The sequence below is a fragment of the Phacochoerus africanus genome, chromosome 4, assembly GCF_016906955.1.
Source record: "Phacochoerus africanus isolate WHEZ1 chromosome 4, ROS_Pafr_v1, whole genome shotgun sequence".
NCBI classification, from domain to species: domain Eukaryota; kingdom Metazoa; phylum Chordata; class Mammalia; order Artiodactyla; family Suidae; genus Phacochoerus; species Phacochoerus africanus.
Window position 1 is genome coordinate 72,727,634 of NC_062547.1, and position 21,486 is coordinate 72,749,119.

The following is a 21,486-nucleotide window of genomic DNA, read 5'->3' on the forward strand; positions in this document are numbered from 1 at the left end:
CCTTGCACCTAGAAATTCCTAATCAGTAGGTCTCATATGACCCAAAGTCTCTGTATTATTTAAAGGTTCCCAGATTATTCCTGTAGGCAGCCAGGCATCGACATTCCCTATAGTTGTATCTCTTAAGCCTTGGATAGTTATAATACGTGTTCAATTTTTAGCAGGAGATCTGAATCAGGGGATAGGGCCGGATGCACTAAGAAAAAGAAACAAAAAGACAACTATGTTACGCGAGAGAAAGAGAGTTACAGAGAAATACTCAAAAAGAAAAAAGAGAGTAGCAGGAAACCACTTATAAAGGAAAAGCATTGTGGCAAACAATTTTTAGATTTTCACTGTTTCTAAGTCTTCCTCCAGAAAGCTCAAGCCACCCCAGGGAAAAAAGAGGAAATGTGAATGCAAAATGCAAAGGGTATAAGATGTGAATGTAAAATGAAAAGAGCTCTGGAGGTCGGGGATGATCATTGTTGTACAACAAGACGAATGAACTTAAAGCCACTGAACTGTACACTTTAAGATGCTTAAGATAGTAACTATCATGTTATGTGTAATTTACTGGAATAAAGCTTTTTTTAAAAGGAGAAGGGATGTCACCGATCATCACGTGGTTGCATAAAAATGGTAACATATGGGTGTCACGTTGTTTAGCTGGTATGCAAATGTATATATGAGTTTTCAAGTTTCTGTTTCTATGTTGGTCTCATAAAAATTAATTTTTCATAACCATATAACTGATAATTCTGCATCTAGGTATTTCCCTGGAAGAAATGAATGTGTGTTTGCAGATACTTGCTCAAGAATTGTTATAGAAATTTTTAAAAATGTGTAGCAATATGCAAAAATGGGAAATGACCCAAATATCCATGGACTGGTGGATGGCTAAACAAACTGGGCTCCATTTATGTAATAAAATATTATTTGACAATAAAAAAACAATGAATTTGAATTTCCACGTGTGGCAGAACTACTGCTACACAGAACATGGATGAACTTCAGAAACTTTACTTTGAGTGACAGAAGCCAGACAAAAGAGAATGCATGATATATACTTCCATGCATCAGAAGTTCAAGAAGAGGAAGTTCACGTTGTGGCACATGGGAAACAAATCCGACTAGGAACTTGAATTATGAGGTTTCGCTTTCAATCCCTGGCCTCACTCAGTAGCTTAAGGATCTGGCGTTGCCGTGAGCTGTGGTGCACGTCTCAGACGAGGCTCAGATCTGGCATTGCTGTGGCTGGGTGTAGGCTGGCAGCTGTAGCTCCAATTGGACCTCTAGTCTGGGAACCTCCATATACCTTGGGTGTAGCCCTAAAAAGCAAAAAAAAAAAAAAAAAGTTCAAGAATAGACTATGTTTATGAATTAGAATAGATGTTAGGGGAGTTTCTGTTGTGGCACAGTAGGAATGAATCTGACTGGTATCCATGAGGATGTGGGTTCAGTCCCTGGTCTCACTCATTGGATCAGGAATCCAGCGTTGCCTTGAGCTGTAGGTCACAGACACAGCTCCAATCCCCTGTGATTTGGGTTTTGTAATTAATATAATTTATGTCGCATATACTAGCCAATTTTCTCAGGTTGCTAGCAGTTAAAATTTTTTTTTCCTAAGAAATTGGAAGTCAAGTGTCCCCAAAGCTATGTCATGCATGAGAAACAGAATGGGGAATTCTCAGAGAGAGAAATAATAAGTAAAAGCAAAAAATCATAGGCGGCTGGGCTTGTAGAACACTAGAACAACCCGTTAAGAACTCAGCCAGAAGTTCCCACTGTGGTATAATGGGTTAAGGATCCAGCATTGTCTGTGCAGCAGGTTGGGTCATTGCTACAGCTGGGGTGTGGGTCACAGCTGCATCTTTAATTCGATCCCTGGCCCAGGAACTTCCATATGCTGAGGATGCAGCCAAAAAAAAAAAAAAAGAGAGAGAGAGAGAGAGAGAACTCAGCCAAAAAACCAATGGGGAAACAAAGAAGAAACTTTTTTAGGAGCTGACTGTGTGTTCTTCCCTCCTCACTGCCCCCTGCCCCCAGTTCCTATGCTGAAGCCTTAACCTCCATCGTGATGCCACTGGAGATGGTATGATATTATGATATGAAGAAATATGTAATTGGTCTTTGTCCCCAGTCCTTGGCACAGAGCTCCTAAAATCCTTGTGATTTCCTGAGGGAATGGAATGAGAGGAGCATCATTTGTTTGTTACAATAAGCCCCCTTTTGTTGATTTATTTATTTATTTATTTATTTATTTATTTTTGGTCTTTTTGCCATTTCTTGGGCCGCTCCCATGGCATATGGAGGTTCCCAGGCTAGGGAGCTGTAGCCAGAGCCACAGCAACACGGGATCAACCTGCATCACAGCTCACGGCAACGCCGGATCCTTAACCCACTGAGCAAGGCCAGGGATCGAACCTGCAACCTCATGGTTCCTAGTCGGATTCGTTAACCACTGAGCCACAACGGGAACTCCATAAGCCCCTTTTTAAACTTAGCCACACCTGAAGTTATAATAATGAGCTGACTTTTAGAAAGCCCCCAAGGATGGGGGTGTTGGTTGCCAGAAGAAACAATCACATGATTTGAGGCTTGGAACTTTCAGTCTCAACCCCCTGGCAACTTCTGGGGAGGAAAGAGGAGCTGGAGATTGAGTTAATCACTGATGGCCAATGACTTAATCAATCCTGTCTATGTAATGAAGCCTCCATTTCAACAACTCAGACGGAAGAGGTTTGGAGACCTTCCAGATGGGGGGACACGTGGACATGCTGGGAGGGTGGCATGCCTGGAGACAGCACAACTCTGCCTCCATCATCATACCTCTTCCATCTGGCTGTTCCTGGGTTGCAGCCTCTTATACAAATCTGGGAATCTCGTCGGTAAACTTGTGTTCCTGGGTTCTGTGGATTTGCATCAGCAAATTGCCAGCCCAAGGAAGAGTTGTGGGAAACTCTGTTTATAGCTGATCAATCAGAAGCCTGGACCTGGGATCAGCATCTGAAGGTGGAGAAGGGGAGCAGTCTTGTGAGACTGAACCCTTAACCTGTGGGATCTAACACTAACTCCAGACAAATAGTGGCACAATAGAGTGGAACAGGAGGACACCCATCTCGTGTGGGAAAAGTGGCCAGTGTGGGGGAAAAATTCCACACACCCGGTTTCTGTGAGTAGGAAAGAAGGAAAGAGTGGGGTGGGGTGGGGGAATGGCGTGAAGCTGGTCAAAAGTCACAGACTTCTAGTTATAAGATAAATCAATTCTTGGAATGTAATGTAAACATGATCACTGTAAACAAAGAACATTGCCCACCATCAAGCCAGCAGCTGCTACGCACCCAGTTGTGTGCCCTGTGGGGAATTCAAGATGGAGAAAAACAGGACACTGGCCCAAGATAATTAAGATGCATGTCAGGAGTTCCCATCTTGGCGCACCAGAATCGAATCTGACTAGCAACCATGAGGTTGCAGGTTCAATCCCTGCCCTCGCTCAGTGCATTAAGGATCTGGTGTTGCTGTGGCTATGGTAGGCCAGCAGATTAGACCCCTAGCCTGGGAACCTCCATATGCTGTGGGTGCACCCCTGAAAAGACAAAAGACAGGGGAAAAAAAAGATGCATATCAAAGAAATAATTTCAATAAGCCCAGACTCTTGCCTATTCTTCTATAGAAAAGCACTAAAATCATTACCTTGAGATGCCTGTGCTTTGTGGTTAGCAGGAATCTTTTGATGTTTGATAACATTTTTTTTTTCAGCAGAAGCTCCTATATATCCTGACCCCTCCCATACTTCTTTGGAACAGTTCCTCAGCTAACTGAGAGGTTATCGCCCCGGCTATAGTCCTCAGTAAAGTGCCTGAATAGAACATAACTTTCTACTTTTAGGTGTCGGGTTTTTTCTGTTTTTCTGGTTGTTTTTTTTTTTTTTTTTCACTCCACATGACCATAGCTCAAAATACTCTTTGGTATGTCTGAAAGTTGTGGAGAGTAGATCTTAAAAGTTCTCATCATGGAGTTGCCATCATGGCTCAGGGGAAACGAATCTGACTATCACCCATGAGGACGGAGGTTCAAACCCTGACCTCGCTCAGTGGGTTAAGGTGCCAGCATTGCCATGAATTGTGATATACGTTGCCATGGCTGGGGCGTAGGCCAGCAGCTATAGCTCCTATTCGACTCCTAGCCTATGGTGGGTGCGGCCCTAAAAAAAAAAAAAAGTTCTCATCACAAGGAAAAAAATTTTTAACCAGTGAGGCAATGAATGTTAAGTAAATATTGTGGTAACCATTTCACAATCTATACATATATTAAATCATTACATTGTACACTTAAAATTAATACCTAACAATGCTTTCTGTTAATTATATTGCCATAAAACTGGGTGGGGGAGATGGTGAAAACTAAAGAGTTCTTTTTTTAGTTCATGTATGTAAGGAAATAGTTTGATTTTGGTAGAGCTGATTGGATAGACAGTGTGGGTTTTTTGGCCATGCCCATGACAAGTGGAAGTTCCCAGGCCAGGGATCAAACCCATGCCACAGCAGTGGAGCAGTTGCCTGAGCCACAAGAATGACAGTGCCGGCTCTTTAACACGCTGAGCCACCAGGGAATTCTCAGTGTTTTCTTTTAAGAGGTAATTACGGTTAGATGAGGTCATGAAGGCGGAACTGTTGTGATGGGATTAGCACCCTTATAAGAAGAGATACCAGGGAGTTCCTGTCGTGGTGCAGTGGAAACGAATCCTACTAGGAACCATGAGGCTGCGGGTTCGATCCCTGGCCTCGCTCAGTATGTTAAGGATCCGGTGTTGCCGTGAGCTGTGGTGTGGGTCGCAGATGCAGATCAGATCTGGCGTTGCCGTGGCTGTGGCGTAGGCTGGTGGCTTCAGCTCCTAGCCTGGGAACTTCCACATGCTGCGGGTGCGGCCCTAAAAAGACAAAAAAAAAAAAAAAAAGAAGAAGAAGAAGAGAGAAGGTGGTTGTCTACAAGCCAGGAAGAGTCCTCACCAGAAAGCAACCCTGTGAATCCTTTGCTGTTGGACTTTCCAGCCTCTTTAACTGTGAGAAAATAAATTTCTGTTGTTTAAGTCCTCCAGCCTATGGTATTTCATTTTTTGGGTTTTTTGTTTTTTGTTTGTTTGTTTGGTTGGTTGGTTGGTTCCTGCACCACGACAGGAACTCCAAAAGTATTAGCTTTAAAGCAAACAAATATATATTAATATGTTAGTCACATTTGCCTTATCCATTCATCCATCAATGAATACTTATTGCCATTTCTCCACTACTGCGAATAAGACAACAATGAACATGGGAGTGTTCATATCTCTTTAAGATAGTGATTTTCCATCCTTCAGATATATGCCCAGAAGTAGGATTGTGGGATCATAAGGTAGTTCTATAGGGCTACCATTTCTATAGGTTCTGTCATTTCTTTTCTTTTAGTGTCCTTGTCTGTCTTTGAGAATAATGCTAGCTCCGTGAAATGAACTGAGAAGCAGTCCCTTCTCTTTGAAATTTTGGAAGGGTTAACTTTATCTTTTGTCTATTTGTTGTTGTTGTTGTTGTTGTTGTTTTTGTTGTTGTTGTTGTTGTTGCTATTTCTTGGGCCGCTCCCGCGGCATATGGAGGTTTCCAGGCTAGGGGTTGAATCGGAGCTGTAGCCACCGGCCTACGCCAGAGCCACAGCAACGCGGGATCCGAGCCGCGTCTGCAACCTACACCACAGCTCACGGCAACGCCGGATCGTTAACCCACTGAGCAAGGCCAGGGACCAAACCCGCAACCTCATGGTTCCTAGTCGGATTCGTTAACCACTGCGCCACGACGGGAACTCCAGAAGGGTTAACTTTAAAGTATATGAAAGAGTTCACCAATGAAGCATCTGGTGCTGGATTTATTTGTTGGGAGACTTTTGATTATAGTGGATTTTGTTCATCTTTTATTGTTTTTCTACTCTCTTTATTTCTCTTCTTACCTTTGTTATTTCCTTCCTTCTGTTAACTTTGAACTTACTTTGTCCTCTTTCTAGATCTTTGAGATATAAAGTCAAGTCATTTATTTGCGATCTTTCTTGTTTGTTAATGTGTAGGCATTTTTTTTTTGTCTTTTTTGCTATTTCTTGGGCCGCTCCCGCAGCATATGGAGGTTCCCAGGCTAGGGGTCGAATGGAGCTGTAGCCACCAGCCTACGCCAGAGCCACAGCAACGCTGGATCCGAGCCGCGTCTGCAACCTACACCACAGCTCACGGCAACGCCGGATCGTTAACCCACTGAGCAAGGCCAGGGACCGAACCCGCAACCTCATGGTTCCTAGTCAGATTCGTTAACCACTGCGCCACGACGGGAACTCTCCTCCCTTCAAATTTCTTAATATTTCTCTAATGTATTTTGGTGCTCCAATGTTCGGTATATATATATATATATATATATATATATATATATATATATATATATATATAAAGTTGTTATATCCTTTTGATGAACTGACCTTTTTTTTTTTTTTTGCCTTTTTAGGGCCATGGCCGCAGCTAGAAGTTGAAACAGAGCTATAGCTGCTGGCCTATGTCACAGCCACAGCAATGCCAGATCTGTGTCAGCCATGTCTGCAACCTACACTATTCGGCTCATAGCAATGCCAAATCCTTAACCCACTGAGCACGGCCAGGGATCAAATCTAAGTTCTCATAGATACTAACTAGTTGGGTTCATTACTGCTGAGCCACAATGGAAACTCCTAAATTGATCCCTTTATAATTATTTAATAACCTTTTTTGTCTCTTGTTACAGTTTTTTGACTTAAGGTCTATTTTATCTGCTGTAAGTATAGCTGATCTCTCCTGCTCTTTTTTGGTTTCTATTTTCATGGAATATCTTTTTCTATTCCTTCACTTTGAGCCATTATGTGTCCTTAAAGTTGAAGTGTATCTCTTGTAGGCATAAGATAAATGGGTCTTATTTACTTTACCCATTCAGCTGCTCTATGTCTCTTGATTTGAGAGAGTTACTTTTAATTATTGATAGTTAAGGATTTACTGCTGTCATGTTATTGTTTTATTTATTTATTTATTTATTTATTTTTGTCTTTTTTGCCATTTCTTGTGCTGCTGCTGCAGCATATGGAGATTCCCAGGCTAGGGGTCTAATAGGAGCTGTAGCCACCAGCCTACGCCAGAGCCACAGCAACGCTGGATCTGAGCCACATCTGCAACCTACACCACAGCTCACGGCAACACCGGATCGTTAACCCACTGAGCAAGGCCAGGGATCGAACCCACAACCTCATGGTTCCTAGTCGGATTCATTAACCACTGCGCCACAATGGGAACTCCAATGTTTTTGTTTTATAGTTCCTTTCTTCCTTTCTTCCTCTCTTACTATATTCCTCTGTGATTTGATGTCTTTTGTATAATGGTGTGCTTTGATTCTTTTCTCTTTAACTTGTGTGTGTCTGCTATCGGTTTTTGCTTTGTAATTACCATGTGACATATAAAACATCTTAGAGTTATAACTTTCTGTTTTAATCTGATCACAACTTAACTTCAATCATATTTCAAAAATCTATGCTTTAACTTCCCCCTCCCCATAATTTGTTTTGATGTCAAATTTGACATCTTTTATGTTGTATATTCATTAACAAATTATTGTGACTAGTTATTTTTAATACCTTTGTTTTTTAACTTTTATGCTCAAGTTAAGCGATTTGCATACAACCATTACTGTAATAGATTACAGCTTCCCCCTTTTATCTAAAAGTAGAGCATTCCTATGAAACCTTTCATAAGCCAAAATTGTGTAAAGTGATGAAGCAATTATCTTAGGATACATCTTGCTAACAGAGTCACAAAATAAATTGAGATAAACACAAATGCTCACAGACACAGTTCAAAGCTATGGTTGGTGCCTTGATGCTAAGCTACTGAGTGTAGTTTTTGAGGAAGGAGCTTGATGGAGCTGTTCTCACCGTTCGGGGTTTGCACTGCCTCTACAAAAAAAATGCTGAATGCTATTTTTGTACAAGCAAAAATCCTTTTCGAGTTTCTTTCAGTTAGTAAAAGCAGGTGTAATCCAGGTCTTTCTTAAAAGCAAAGTGACATAAAGAGAAATTTCAAAAAGCGTGAGATGCTTGTTCTGAATTTGACTATTTACTGTACCCATGAGTTCCATATTTATATGTTTTCATGTTGCTAATTAGTACCCTTTCACTTCAGCTTCAAGAAATCCTTTTAGCATTTCTTGTAAACCAGGTATAGTGGTGATGAACTTCCTCAGTTTTTGCCTGTCTGGAGCAGTTTTTATCATTCATTCATTACTGAAAGATAGCTTTGCCAGGTGAAATGGTCTTTGTAGGCAGGTCTTTTCTCTAATCATGTTGGCCTGTAAGATTCCCACTGAAAAATCTGCTAATGGCCTTATGGGGATACTTTTATATGCAATGAGGTTTTTTTCTCTTACAAATTGTCTTTGCAAATTCTCTCTTTGTGTTTGGTTTTAATGTCTCATGTAGACCTCTTTGGGTTGAGTCTGTTCAGGAATCCTTGAGCTTCACATGCCTGGATGTCCATATCTTCTCCAGCTTTGTGACATTTTCAGCCTTTCTCTCTCTCATTTTTTCTTTCTTTCTTTCTCTCTTTCTTTTTCCTTTTTCTGGCTGCACCTGTGGCATATGGAAATTCCAAGAACAGCAATAAAATCCAAGCCACAGCTGCAATCTACACCACAGCTGCAGCAATGCCAGAACCTTAACCCACTCTACCACAGTGGAAACTTCTGTTGTTTCTTTAAATTATCTTTCTGTCCCATTTTCCCTCTCTCCTCCTTTTGGGACTGCCAGAATGCATAAATTGTTTTGCTTGATGTTATCCTGTACTTCATCTAGGCTTTCTTCATTCTTTTTTTCTTTTTTCTCCTCTGACTGGGTAGTTTCAAATGGCCTGTGTTCAAGTTCACAGATTCTTTCTTCTTCTTGATCAAGTCTAATGCTGGTGCTCTCTACTGCATTTTTCATTTCATTTATTGTATTCTCCAGATCCATTGAAAAAGAACCAAATCTCAGTTAGTATAGCTGACATTTCTCTGCTTCCATCTAGCTCCACAACCACCACCCAAGCCAACAAGATATTTCTCCTAGGGGCTTCCACCAGCCTCCCAATTATGTTCCTGCTTCCAATTTTCCCACCAAAATCCTAGATTGAAACTCCCCATTGGCTTTATACTAAAAGTAGGAAATGTCTAAACCCCTAAATCTACACATGAGGCCCTCATAATATTGCTACTATTCCCTAATACTAACCACCACGCTGATTTTTCTGCATCTCAAACACACCTAGCTTGTTTCCACTTCAGGACATTTGCATTTGCTGTACTCTCTACCTGGAATGTTCTTCCAGTCCTGTGGCAGATTTTTTTTTTTTAGAGCCACACCTGAAAAATATGGAGGTTCCTATCCTAGGGGTCAAATCAGAGCTGCATCTGCTGGCCTACTCTACAGCCACAGCAATGCGGGATCCAAGTCACATCTGTAACCTACACCACAGCTCGCAGCAATGCTGGATCCTTAACACACTGAATAAGGCCAGGGATTGAACCCGAGCCCTCATAGATACTAGTCAAGTTCACTACCACTGAGCCACAATGGGAACTCCCCATGGCTGGATTTTTGTCATCACTTGAATCCCAGCTCATCTGTTGCCTTCTAAAAAGAAAATGTCCCTGGCCATCATTTGAAAGTAGACCTCCTTCATCCTCTAAGACATCCCTCATATATTTATTTTGTAACATTTGTGATGATTAATTTTATGTGTCAACTTAGCTAGGTCATGGTATCCAGATATTTGGCCAAATGTCAATCTAAATATTGCTGCAAAAGTATACTTTTAGATGCAATTAATATTTAAACCAATAGGGAATTTCCATCATGGTTCAGTGGTAATGAATCTGACTAGTATTCATGAGGATGCTGGTTTGATCCCTGGTGTCATTCAGTGGATTAAGGATCCAGCGTTGCCAAGAGCTGTGGTGTAGTTTGCAGACATGGCTTGGATCTGGCGTTGCTGTGGCTGTGGCACAGGCCAGCAGCTACAGCTCATATTCAACCCCTAGCCTCGGACTATCCATATGCCATGAGTGTGGCCCTAGAAAGCAATATGTATTTTAATATATATACATTTAAATCCATAAATGTATAAAGCAGATTGCCCTCCATAATGTGGGTGGGCCTTGTTCAATCAGTAGAAGGCCTTAAGAGAAAAAGACTGAGGCTCCCCAGAGGAAGAGGTGGTTCTGCCTCCCAGACTGCCTTCAGATTTGAGACTGCAACCTCAACTCTTCCCTGGGTCTTCAGTCTTCTGGTTTGCCCTGCAGATTTCAGACTTGCAAGATCTCACAATTTTGAGACTCAAGTCCTTAAAATAAATCTCTCTGTACATATATACACATACTATTTGTTCTGTTTCTCTGAAGAACTTTGACTAATACGGTATTCACACACTGAAAAATTATTGTATTGGGGGTCATCTAAAACAGAGATCAGCCATATTTTCTGTAAAGGTACAGTTGTTAAATATTTTAGGCTTCACAAGCCCTACAGTCCCTGTCATAGTTACTCAACTATGCCATGTATAGTTGAAAACAACTATAGACAATATATTAAAAATGATCATGGCCAGAGTTCCTGCTGTGGCTTAGCTGGGTAAGAACCTGACACAGTGTCTGTGAGGATGTAGGTTTGATCCTTGGGCTCACTCAGTGGGTTAAGTATCTGGCGTTGCCACAAGCTGTGGCATAGGTCACAGAAGTGGCTCAGATCTGGTGATGCTGTGGCTGTGGCATAGGCCTGCAGCTGTAACACTGATTTGACCCCTAGCCCAGGAACTTCCATATGCTGCGGTGTGGCCCTAAAAAGAAAAAAGTGATCACAGCCATATTCCAATAAAACATCTCTTACAAAGACAGTTAATGGTTTTTGCTGACTCCTGACCTAGAATATAAGCTAACTGAGAGCAGAATCTAAGTCTCTCTTCTTCCTCCTGTATCCCCAGCAGTCAGAAAAATTTCTGGCACATTTTAAAACCTTCATTAAATATTCATTGACCAAATAAATGAGTGTATGTAGAGGCATTCTCTAATCTCACTCTGGTAAGTCAATTCCTTTGCACTATAATATCTTGGAACTTTAATGAGCAATAGTATTTAATCTTTAAACTTTCATATCTCGGGAAGTTTGACTAAAATTTGAGGGAGTATCATTATAGATTTTATTAGAGTATTTAAATGTCATTTAATTTGAAATAAAATAAAATCTTCCTAGGAAAATGATTTAAACTTGTTCTGGGGTCTTTTGCTTGTTCTATTAGCTCTGTTTCTTCAACTTTTGTTTTGTTTTTTTTTCATCTTTTTACCTTTTCTAGGGCCACTCTCAACGGCATATGGAGGTTCCCAGGCTAGGGGTCCAATACAGAGCTGTAGCCAATGCCACAGCAACTCAGGATCCGAGCCGCGTCTGCAACCTACACCACAGCTCACGGCAACGCCAGATCCTTAACCCACTGAGCAAGGCGAGGGATCAAATCCGCAACCTCATGGTTCCTAGTCGGGTTCATTAACCACTGCGCCATGACGGGAACTCCTGTTTCTTCAAATATTGACTCTTTTCTGCTTATATGGAGTTTGAAATAGCTCTTTCATTATGTTGATTTTGGTCGTATGCCTGCTAACTTTTAGTTGCCTACTCACCTTTTTTTTTTTTTTAATGCCCGTTCCCCCACCTGTTCTATTTGTTATAACTTGACTCAGAAGAGGAGTAATGGTAACTAGGACATATTTTAACCACTGAATTAGCCAAAGGGCAAATTATATCATTGGATCTGCTTACTACACAGCCCAGAAGAAAGAGTAAAGCCAACATAGCTAACTTCTATGTTTCTTTCTATGAAATCACCTTGATAAATACCCCCAAACTTCCTCCCATTTCTTGAATCCACACATACTACCTTTGGGAATTTCCTAGAACTGCCCCAACCTCTGAGGATGTAGTTTCCTCTAATTTTGTTTCTTAATAATTCTGATCTTGTCTGACTCATTTTCAATGAATACTTCCAACTTATTTTCACAACATGGCAAGGAGAAGAGAGAGAAGAGAGAAGGCGATAAAGCCAATGGGGTGAAATGGGAGCCATTGGTGAATGTGGGTAAAGGATATAGAGGGATTCTTTGTACTTTCATTATTTACGAAATGTTTCTCTAAATTTGAAATTATTTCCAAATGCTAACTCTCCTAAAGAAAATATCTATAGAGGTGATCTCAAATTCTTCACTTGTTAATAATTTCTCAAGCCGCTCTGATGCCACTTGATCCATTCACATCCCTGAAGAGAGCCACTTTTGATTCTGATGATTCAAAATCCGGTAGATATTTTCAGTTCTCATCTTAACTGACTCAGCGTATCACACACCAATGACCACTACTTCCTTCTTGAAACAGAATCCTTGGAATCTTGATTTTTTTTTCCTCCTTGGCTCCTCCTTTCCAGGCTTTTTTGTGTCCTAGCCTCTCACTGAACCATTCTTTATTGGAGTTCCTTAGGCTTTGACCTTAGACCTTCTTTCCTGCTACCTCTTTACTTGTTTTTCTAAGAAATCTCATCCTTGCCCCAAACACCTCATATATAAATACACCACCAACTCAAATTTTCATCCCAGTCAAAGAGCTGGCATAGCCACAAAATTGACTCAACATCCCTACTTGGTCACTTCAGAGGCACATGGAAATTCCACAATTCACAGTGACCTATGATGATCTAGGGTCCCCACATCTATAAACACTTCCACCACCTATCCACCTCCATGAGCCAAAAGTCTTATCTCCTCCATCTCACCCATGTTCAAAGTCTTGCCAACTCCTACTGCTTTTATCATCACTTTGGTCTTCAAAGCCAGCACTCCATCCCAAGCCTCCCACTAGCTCTCCTTTAGGTGATTCCATGGGCCTCCCTGCCTCCCAACTTTGCCTCCCATCCAAACTCTGCATCTCTACCAGAAAGATCCAACAAGCTAATTTAACCTCTGTCTTTGTAATACTCCCTTTCCCTCAGGGTAGAGTTTTGGGCTGTCATCCACAAGCTTGTATGGTCTGACCCCCCTCATCCCTATCTCACACTAGTCACTCTCCTACTTCTGGCCCTTTATACATGCTGCTCTTCTTACCTGGAACTCACTTCCCCAAACCCTCTATCTACCTGATATACCGTGAACCTTCCATGCCATCTTGCCATGACCCAACCGAGGAAACAATAAACTGCACTTTCCACATATTGAATCAAATGCCAGGCACTGCGCTATTAAACTCATTGGCTGATTTACTGTTCCCAGGATCCCATGAGATAACAAAACTTTTTCCAGTTTTACAACTGAAGACACTAAGCCCAGAGAAGTGAAGGCACTTGCCCAAGGATGCATAGCTTGGCTAGCACTGCCTGAAGCAGGGCTTGAACTCAGCTCTGTGTGACACTAAAATGCATGTTCTCTATGATCCAGCAACTCCACTTCTGGGTACCTATCCAAAAGAACTGAAATCAGAATCCCAAAGAGATATTTGCACTCTCATGTTCGTGCAAGCATTATTCACAATAACCAAGATGTAGAAACAACCCAAATGTCCATCGGCAGATGGATAAAGAAAATGTGGTCCATCTGTACCATGGACTATTATTCCATTGCCTTAAAAAGGAAAGGAACCGCGCTGTACACAACGACATGGATGAAGCTGAAGAACAGTATGCTCAGTGAAATAAACCAGACACAGAGGAACAAATGCTGTATGATTTCACTTCTACGAGAGAAATCTAAAAAATTCTACCTAAAAAATCATAGAAACAGAAAGTAGAATGATGATCTCCAGAGATTAGCAGGAGGGGGAAATGGGGCGTTATTTTTCAATGGGTACAAAGTTTCAGTTATGCCAGATGAACTTTTTTTGTCATTGTTGGGTTTTTTGTTTGTTTGTTTTTTGCTTTTTTGGGCCTCACCTACGGCATATGGAGGTTCCCAGGCTAGGGGTCGAATCGGAGCTGTAGCCGCCGGCCTACGCCACAGCCACAGCCACAGCCACAGCAACGAGGGATCTGAGCCTCATCTGCAACCTACACCACAGCTCACAGCAACGCCTGATCCTTAACCCACTGAGCATGGTGCCATTCAGATTCATTAACCGCTGAGCCACAGCAGGAACTCCCAAATGAATGTTTTAGAGGCAGCCATACCATTTCGTGCCTATAGTTAACAATATTCTGTTGGGCACGTAAAATTTTGTTCAGAGGGTAGATCTCATGTTAAGTATCCTTAACACAATCTTTTTTTTTAAAGTATGTTTCTTTACTGTATTACTCCCAACACACATGCACTCACATGCAAAGCTGGTGCAAGGTTTTGGGCTTCTCCATTCTGCCACCATTTTTGGAGACTTATCCTACCAGGCTGCTGTAGTGGAAGAAGTTAAGGGTCTCTCTTTAGGGATCTCAGACCCATTGCCAACATAATGCAGGAAGTAAGACAGTCTCTGTGAGCCCAAAGGCATCAGAAAAGATATCCGATGACCCTACGGGACTGCATCCTTGGAGACCACTGTCTAAGAGGTCTTTTGAAGACATAGAACAAAATCCACCCCAGAAGAAAATTCATGGAAGGATACTCAAGTTTCTCATGCCAACCACCCCCCGCAGCATAGACACTAGATGTCCTGGGTTGAATAGTGTCCCCCTCCCCAGATTCATATCCTTCCTGGGAGTAACACGGCTGCAAGGCAAGGAAACCCAAGGAATTCCAGCAACACCTAGAAGTTGGAAGAGATGAGGAAGGACTCTTCCCTAGGGCCTTTGGAGGGAGCATGGCTCTCCTGACATGTTGATTTTGGACTACTGGCATCCAGAACTGGGAGAAAATAAATAGCTGTGTTGCGTTAAGCTACAGTTTTAGGCACTTTGTAATGGCTGCCCTAGGAAATTAATGCAATGGGTATCATGTCACAGGAAGAGGCAAGGGGAAGCCATGGTCACTCCTCTGTCTCCCCAGGACTCTGCAGTCTCACCCGTGCATCCCCACGCATCTTCCTCCTCCCATCCCTCTCTGCCCACGGCCCCTCCATGCTTCTCTCTCACATGCAGCTTCCAATTCCTGACTACCACTGTCTACGGGGCCAGGCTCACCCACCCACATTCCTGCCGAGGAGATCTGGTTGGCCCAGCCTGAGTCATGTATCCACCCTGGCCCAATCAGCTGTGCCAGAGCAGTGGCACCATCTGGTGCCAGGGGTGATATTCAAAATCAGAAACAACCAGTGTAACCAGACGTTGACCAATCAGATGTGAAACTGGCCCCTGGACCTCATACTTCCCCCACCAATCCCAAGGGTGCCCCAAGGGTTAACACTTTGGTTTTTCTTTGTTCGTTTTGTTTTGTTTTGTTTTGTTTGTTTTTTAGGGCTGCACCTGCAGTATATGGAAGTTCCCAGGCTAGGGGTCAAATCGGAGCTGTAGCTGCTGGCCTACACTGCAGCTCACCGAAACGCTGGATCCTTAACCCACCAAGTGAGAACAGGGATCAAACCCACATCCTCACAGTTTCTAAACCCTGAACCATGACGGGAACTCTAATTGTTAACACTTTGGATGCTGAGTCACCAGGGCCATCCTACGGGTCCAGAGAAAGCATCCAGTAAAGGAGGGCAAGAGTAACATGCATTTGCCAATTCGTGTGGAACTGGATTGATAATTAATGACCGGTGTGGCCATATTCAAGGGTGTCCATCAGCTGTCAGGAGGGACGTGGAAAACAAACTCTTCCAGAAAGGATAGGAATGGGGCAGGCAAATGACATTCACCTCCACATACCCGACCTCCCTGCCAGTCCCTCCCCTCTCGTCTGATCAGCATACACCATGCTCTCACACTCCCACTCACCTACATCCCTCCTTTCTTTTTTTTTCTTTTTGGTCTTTTTAGGGCTGCACCTGGGGCATATGGACCCCAGGCTAGGGGTCAAATCAGAGCTACAGCTGCTGGCCTACGCCTCAGCCACAGCAACGCCAGATCTGAGCCGAGTCTGCCGTCGACACCACAACTCATGGCAATGCCAGATCTTTAACCCACTGAGCTAGGCCAGGGATCGAACCCACATCCTCATGGATACTAGTCGGGTTTGTTACTGCTGAGCCACAACAGGAACTCCCATATCCCTCCTTTTAAGATCCATCAAAGTCACCTATTGTGTGGCGACTTCCTTGTCCACTCCAGCCCCAGGAGCCAAGGTCCAGCTGGTATACAGGGGCCAGTGGGCAGAAGGTCTGCATTGTAGGAAAATGATTGAGCCTAGGGGAACCGACTGGGTCTGGAGGGAGTGGTGTGCTGGTAAAGGTTTAACAACCAGCCCTCAGGAAGGGGAGAAATGAATATTTGCATTTATTATAAACTTTACTGGCATAAATGATATGCAGTACACAACCTTCAAAAATGATATACAAAATACTCTGCATTGCAAATTCTGGTAAAGCAACGATAATAGAAAAAATAAAAAATCGTTATAAAAAAAGAACACTAGTGAAAATAATGCAAATATGTACACAGGTTAATATATATTAAAAAAAAATTCTGGGAATGGGAATTCCCACTGTGGCACAGCTGATTAAGGATCCAGCGTCATCTCTGTGACAGCTTGGATTCAATCCCTGGCCCAGGAACTTCCATAGGCTGCAGGCGCAGCCAAAAAAGGAAATAATAATAGTAAAATACATTGCATTGCAAATTCCACACAGCCAAAAGTGATTCTCACAGAATGCCTTCCTTGACTTGTCTCACTCTTGTACCCAGAGCCAACCTATGGTGGTAAGTGACAAACCAGTGAATGCAGGCTGCTAATTTCCTTTAAAGACTGAAGTGGAATGGAACAATAAAGATGTGCGTCCACACTTCACTTGTTTTTTGCTGGTGTGAGCAACTTCCTTGCTAAATCAGATAATGGTTTAAAAACACTAAAGACTTCCTTGATTTTGTGTGTGTGCACTATTCGCGATGTAACAGCTACAGACAAGACACACTTAAGTGTAATCTACAAGTTTACTATCCTTTATTATCCATGTTTAATAGACTTTAAGTATAGACAATGAATAAACAATAAACCAAGCCTGGACTTGTAACCTATGCTGCTTCTCATAGTGTAAATACTTTCACCAAGACTGATTCTAACTTACTAGTGTGGCGTCACAGAACACAGACTTGACAAGCGACGTTCTGCAAAATGGCATTACACAGTATTTGTACATTATACAGTATGTATCACCAGATACAATAGAGGTAAAAAAACAAACAACAAAAAACCCTCAAGAGAATAAATGACAGTAACATGGGAATAATAAAATCCCTAAGGCACAGTGAAATCATTAAGACTCAAGATAACTCATGTAGTAAATACTCAATACATAGCAGTCATTCTGTTTATAGTTTATTATCCAGTAGCAACCCCACCTCACATCATCCCTCATAGTCCAATTACACATGGTCACATAATACCAGGGTCAAGCCACCGTATTAGAACTTCAGCTTGACAAAAGCTGCAGGTTTTGTGTCGTCTTGTTCATGGCTGTGTCCCCAACACCTAAAACAGTGCTTGATAAAAGTTGAATAAATGAATAAAGCTCACACAGCAATTACAGGACCCCCCCACAAGCTAGCCCCATGAATTTCATGGGGGGAGGGGAGGCTGGGGTTGAGTCTCCTTTTCTCATATATTAACATAAATAAGGATTTAGGGGAGTCTTTTTTTTTCTTTTTATGGCCACACCTGTGGCATATAGAAGTTCCCAGGCTAGGGCCCGAATCGGAGCTGCAGCTGCAGCCTATGCCACAGCCATAGCAACGCTGGATCCAGGCTGAATCCATGACCTACAGCACAGCTTGCAGCAATGCTGGATCCTTAACCTACTGAGCAAGGCCAAGGATCAAACCCACATCCTTACGGATACTACATCGGGTTCTTCACCTGCTGAGCTACAATGGGAACTCTGAGGGGTCTTTTTTGTTTGTCAATGTTTCTCCAGCCCTTCACCTGGCCGTGCCTGGCACCGAGCATGAGCTCAATAAATATAAGCTGAATGGATCAATATACATGTAATATAATATGGATTAATATACATGTAATATAATGTACACTGACTGAGCTCAGGCTCAGAATAAATACCAAGGGTTCGATTTGGGGCAGGAGTGACTCCCGAAGAGTCCTGGAAGAAGGGGTCAGCAGCACAGACCCCTGCCCAGCCCAGTGAGGTAGAGCAGCCAGGCCCCATCAACCAGGGGCCCCAACAAAAGAAGACAAGATTCAGTCTTGGTCTAGGGGGTGGCACCTGGGCCTGGGATCATGAGAGCTGGGGTGAAGGGAGTACAGCAGGAGCTCTGGTGGCCACACGGAAGAGGCCCAAGGCCGTGGTGTCCGAGAGCTGCCAGGTGAGGGGCTTGCGGAGTTCGGGGTGCAGGTGGACACCCAGGCGCTGTCCAGCACCCAGGTGCAGCAGGCCACCCCGGAAACCAGCGGCTGAGTTCCCTGAGGATGGGGGTGGCAGGTCCAAGGTCAAGGCCAAGGCGGTGGCCTCAGCGTGGGAAGGCTGCAGGTGCAGGGCAACGGAGACGGAGCCGGAGCTGCTGTTGCTGTTGCTGTTGACGGCCACCACACGCTTCAGTGCCAAGTGCAAGAACACATAGTAGATTCCAGCCTTGACCACCACCAGCTCATGTGTGTCCCTGTCATATCTCACACCTGGCGTCAGAGTCACACCTTTCATCCCCGGCTCGCTGTACCAGTGCAGGGGCCCTTCGGTCAGCTTTTCTGTGAGCAGAGAGCAGGGTACACTCAGCATGTGAGCAAGGCTGAGGGGGTGGGGGTGCAGCCCTGGGGAGAGGGTAGGGGGTGCTCTGAGGGAGAGAGGACAGGAGGCAAAAGTGGGGAGGGTGTCTGAGAGATAGAAGGAGACTCAGAGAGGGAAGAGCATCCCAGAGGGAGCTGGGACTGAGGGGGAAGGAAAAGGGGCAGGGGGGGATAGAAGGGAGGAAAGGATTTCAGAGGAGGGGAAAGACTCTCCAGAAGTGGGAGAGTGATGAAGAGAAGGGGGGGAAACCCCAGAAAGAAGAGGGAATGTACGATGGGGGAGGGAGCGCTCCTAGGGAAGAAAGGGGTACGGAAGGGGAGTTGAGGGGAATGGGGGGGCAGAGACCGAGTAGAATGGAGGAGAGGACTCAGAGAGGAAGAAAGGAGGAAAGGGGATCTGGAGTCCAGAGGGCAGGGAATGAAGGGGGCGGTTGTCGGTAAGAAGGAAAAATCCAAGGGTAAAGATTGGGGAAACAAGGGGTCTGACCTGGAGAGAAGTAGAAAACGGAGGAAAGATAAAGGGAAAGGCGGAAGCGGTGGGAAGGGTAAGGAGGGAACTCCAAGGCGAGGAGGAGTGGGGAGGTGGCCACAAGTCCAGAAGCGGGAAAGAAAGGTGTGGGGAGAAGAGTCCCGAAGGGGGGCGGTCTCCGAGAGAGGATGGGAAGAGATTCTGGAAGGGGGAGGGGAAAAGGGAGGGGCAGAGAGGAGGGTCTCCGGAAGTGGGCGGGGACATCTTTGGGAAGGAGGGTGGCCTGAAGTGAGAAGGGAATACAGGGCTTCGGAGGACGGTCCAGAGCTCCCAGAACCAAATGGGAGAGACTCGATCTGGCTGGGATTTGCAGGATCCAGCCCCAGCTCTGATGGCCGGGGCGGGGGGGGGGGGGGGGGGGGGGGCGCGTCGGAGGTAGGCACAGATGGGGCTTAGAGGAAGAGTCCCAGAGTGACAGAGAAGGTTCTAAAAGGAGAGGGGATTTTTTCAGAGAAAGGGGAGAAAGAGGGTCAGATTGGGTCAGAGAAGAGGCCTCCCTCTCCCGGAGCTCTTCGCCTTGGTGCACCCCCCACTCTCCCCTCCAACCCCACCCCCCATGTCGTGGGGAGTCACTCACCACCCTCCGCCACCACCAGCTGCGCGAAAACATCCTGCTGGAACATGCCCTGCCGACAGAGGAAAAGCAGAGAGTGGATGGAGGGCCCTCCTTCCCGCACCCGCAGCCCTCTGGAAAGGGGACGGGGTCCCCAGGATCTGCGCAGGCCTTGAATCTACGTTCCCATCCCGCTCCAAATGAGCGCGCGCGCGGGGGCGAGCGCGCACACACACACACAGGTACGCACACCCTACCCCAGTACCGCCGTCTGCAAGGGCGGCACCCCGGGAACTCAGGAGGGAAAAGAGAGTCCTCCAGGGAGACTTAGCACAGGAGAGTCTTGGCAGGGAAAATCGGATACCCCAGAGGTCCGAGAGAAAATTGAGGTTCTCCGGGAATGAGGAAAGAAAGGGGGAGTCCCATCAACTGTTCAAGATAAAAGACCCCTTGGGGTCCGCGATGGAGAAAGATCCCCTCTGGGGCCCGGGATGCAGATAGGGTCTCACGGCGTGTAGGTAGAGAAGGGGTGCCCCCACGAAGTCCTGGATAAAGAAAGGGTGCCCTCGGAGGTCCAAAGAGGACGGGTGGGGGCGTTGTGTCCCTCCACCCTCGGCTTGAGGTGCAGAAAGAGCCTCGCCGAGGGCTTCTAGATGGAGAAGGGGTCCCGGGGTGGGACTGGGGTCTCGCCTGGGTTCCTGATCGGGCCGCATCTCACCTGTGGAGAGTCTGGGGAGCCGGCCAGGGCGTCGGACGTCAACTCCGGACCCTCTGGCAGTCGCGGGCTGGGCGCGGGGCCGGGCGCGGCGGGTGCCCCGGGCGCGGTCCAGGAGCGCACCAGGCAGACGGCGCTGGCGGCTGCGAACAGCAGCAGCGCGGCGCTCAAGGCCCAGGGCAAGGGGCGGCAAGCTCGGCCTCGGGGCGCGGGAGGCCTCTGGGCCTCGGGGTCCTGGTCGACGTCGGAGCTGGAGCTCATGGCCGGCGACGGACAGCTGCGGCCTGGGTCCCAGCGCAACTCACTTTATACCCAATCCGGAAGCGCTGCTTTCCGGGGAGTGGCCGCCGGGGATCCCAGCGATGTGCTGGGTACGTTGGTTCCCGCCCGCCCCGCCCCCGCCCCTTCCACCTTCGGTCAGAACTTTCCCTAACTTTCTTTTCCCTAGATCTCTCCCTCTCTCCATCTCCTTTCTCTCTCTCTCTCTCTCTCTCTCTCTCTCTCTCTCTCTCTCTCTCTCTCTCGCCCTCCAAGCCCTGCTCCACCAAATCCTATTATCTAATTCTCTTTCGTCTCCCCAGTTAGCTCCCTGGGCCTCACTGCTTCTCTGTCTCTCTGCCTCTCTCCCGAGTTTCTTCTCACTCCCTAGGCCCCCAGCACTGGGGCTCCCCCAGGGCTCCCCTAAACCCAGCACTTCTTCAGGGGGCTCAGAGGACAGCCAGGCCTTATCCCCCCTCACCTCCGGGGCAAAAGACCCCTCCCCCCAGTGGAACCCTAAGTGCCATGCTCGACCCTCGCCCCC

General features: G+C 45.4%; 1 protein-coding gene across 1 annotated transcript; it reads right to left on the reverse strand.

The window, feature by feature from the left end:
* Window positions 1–17,079: 17,079 nt before the first annotated feature.
* Window positions 17,080–21,010, reverse strand: TNFSF9 (TNF superfamily member 9). The gene is made up of 3 exons (XM_047777335.1): window positions 20,688–21,010; window positions 19,994–20,042; window positions 17,080–18,848 (listed from the first exon to the last, which is right to left on the reverse strand). Exons 1-3 carry the CDS (start codon window positions 20,943–20,945, stop codon window positions 18,382–18,384), a joined length of 774 nt encoding a protein of 257 aa, XP_047633291.1. The 5' UTR covers window positions 20,946–21,010; the 3' UTR covers window positions 17,080–18,381.
* Window positions 21,011–21,486: the final 476 nt, after the last annotated feature.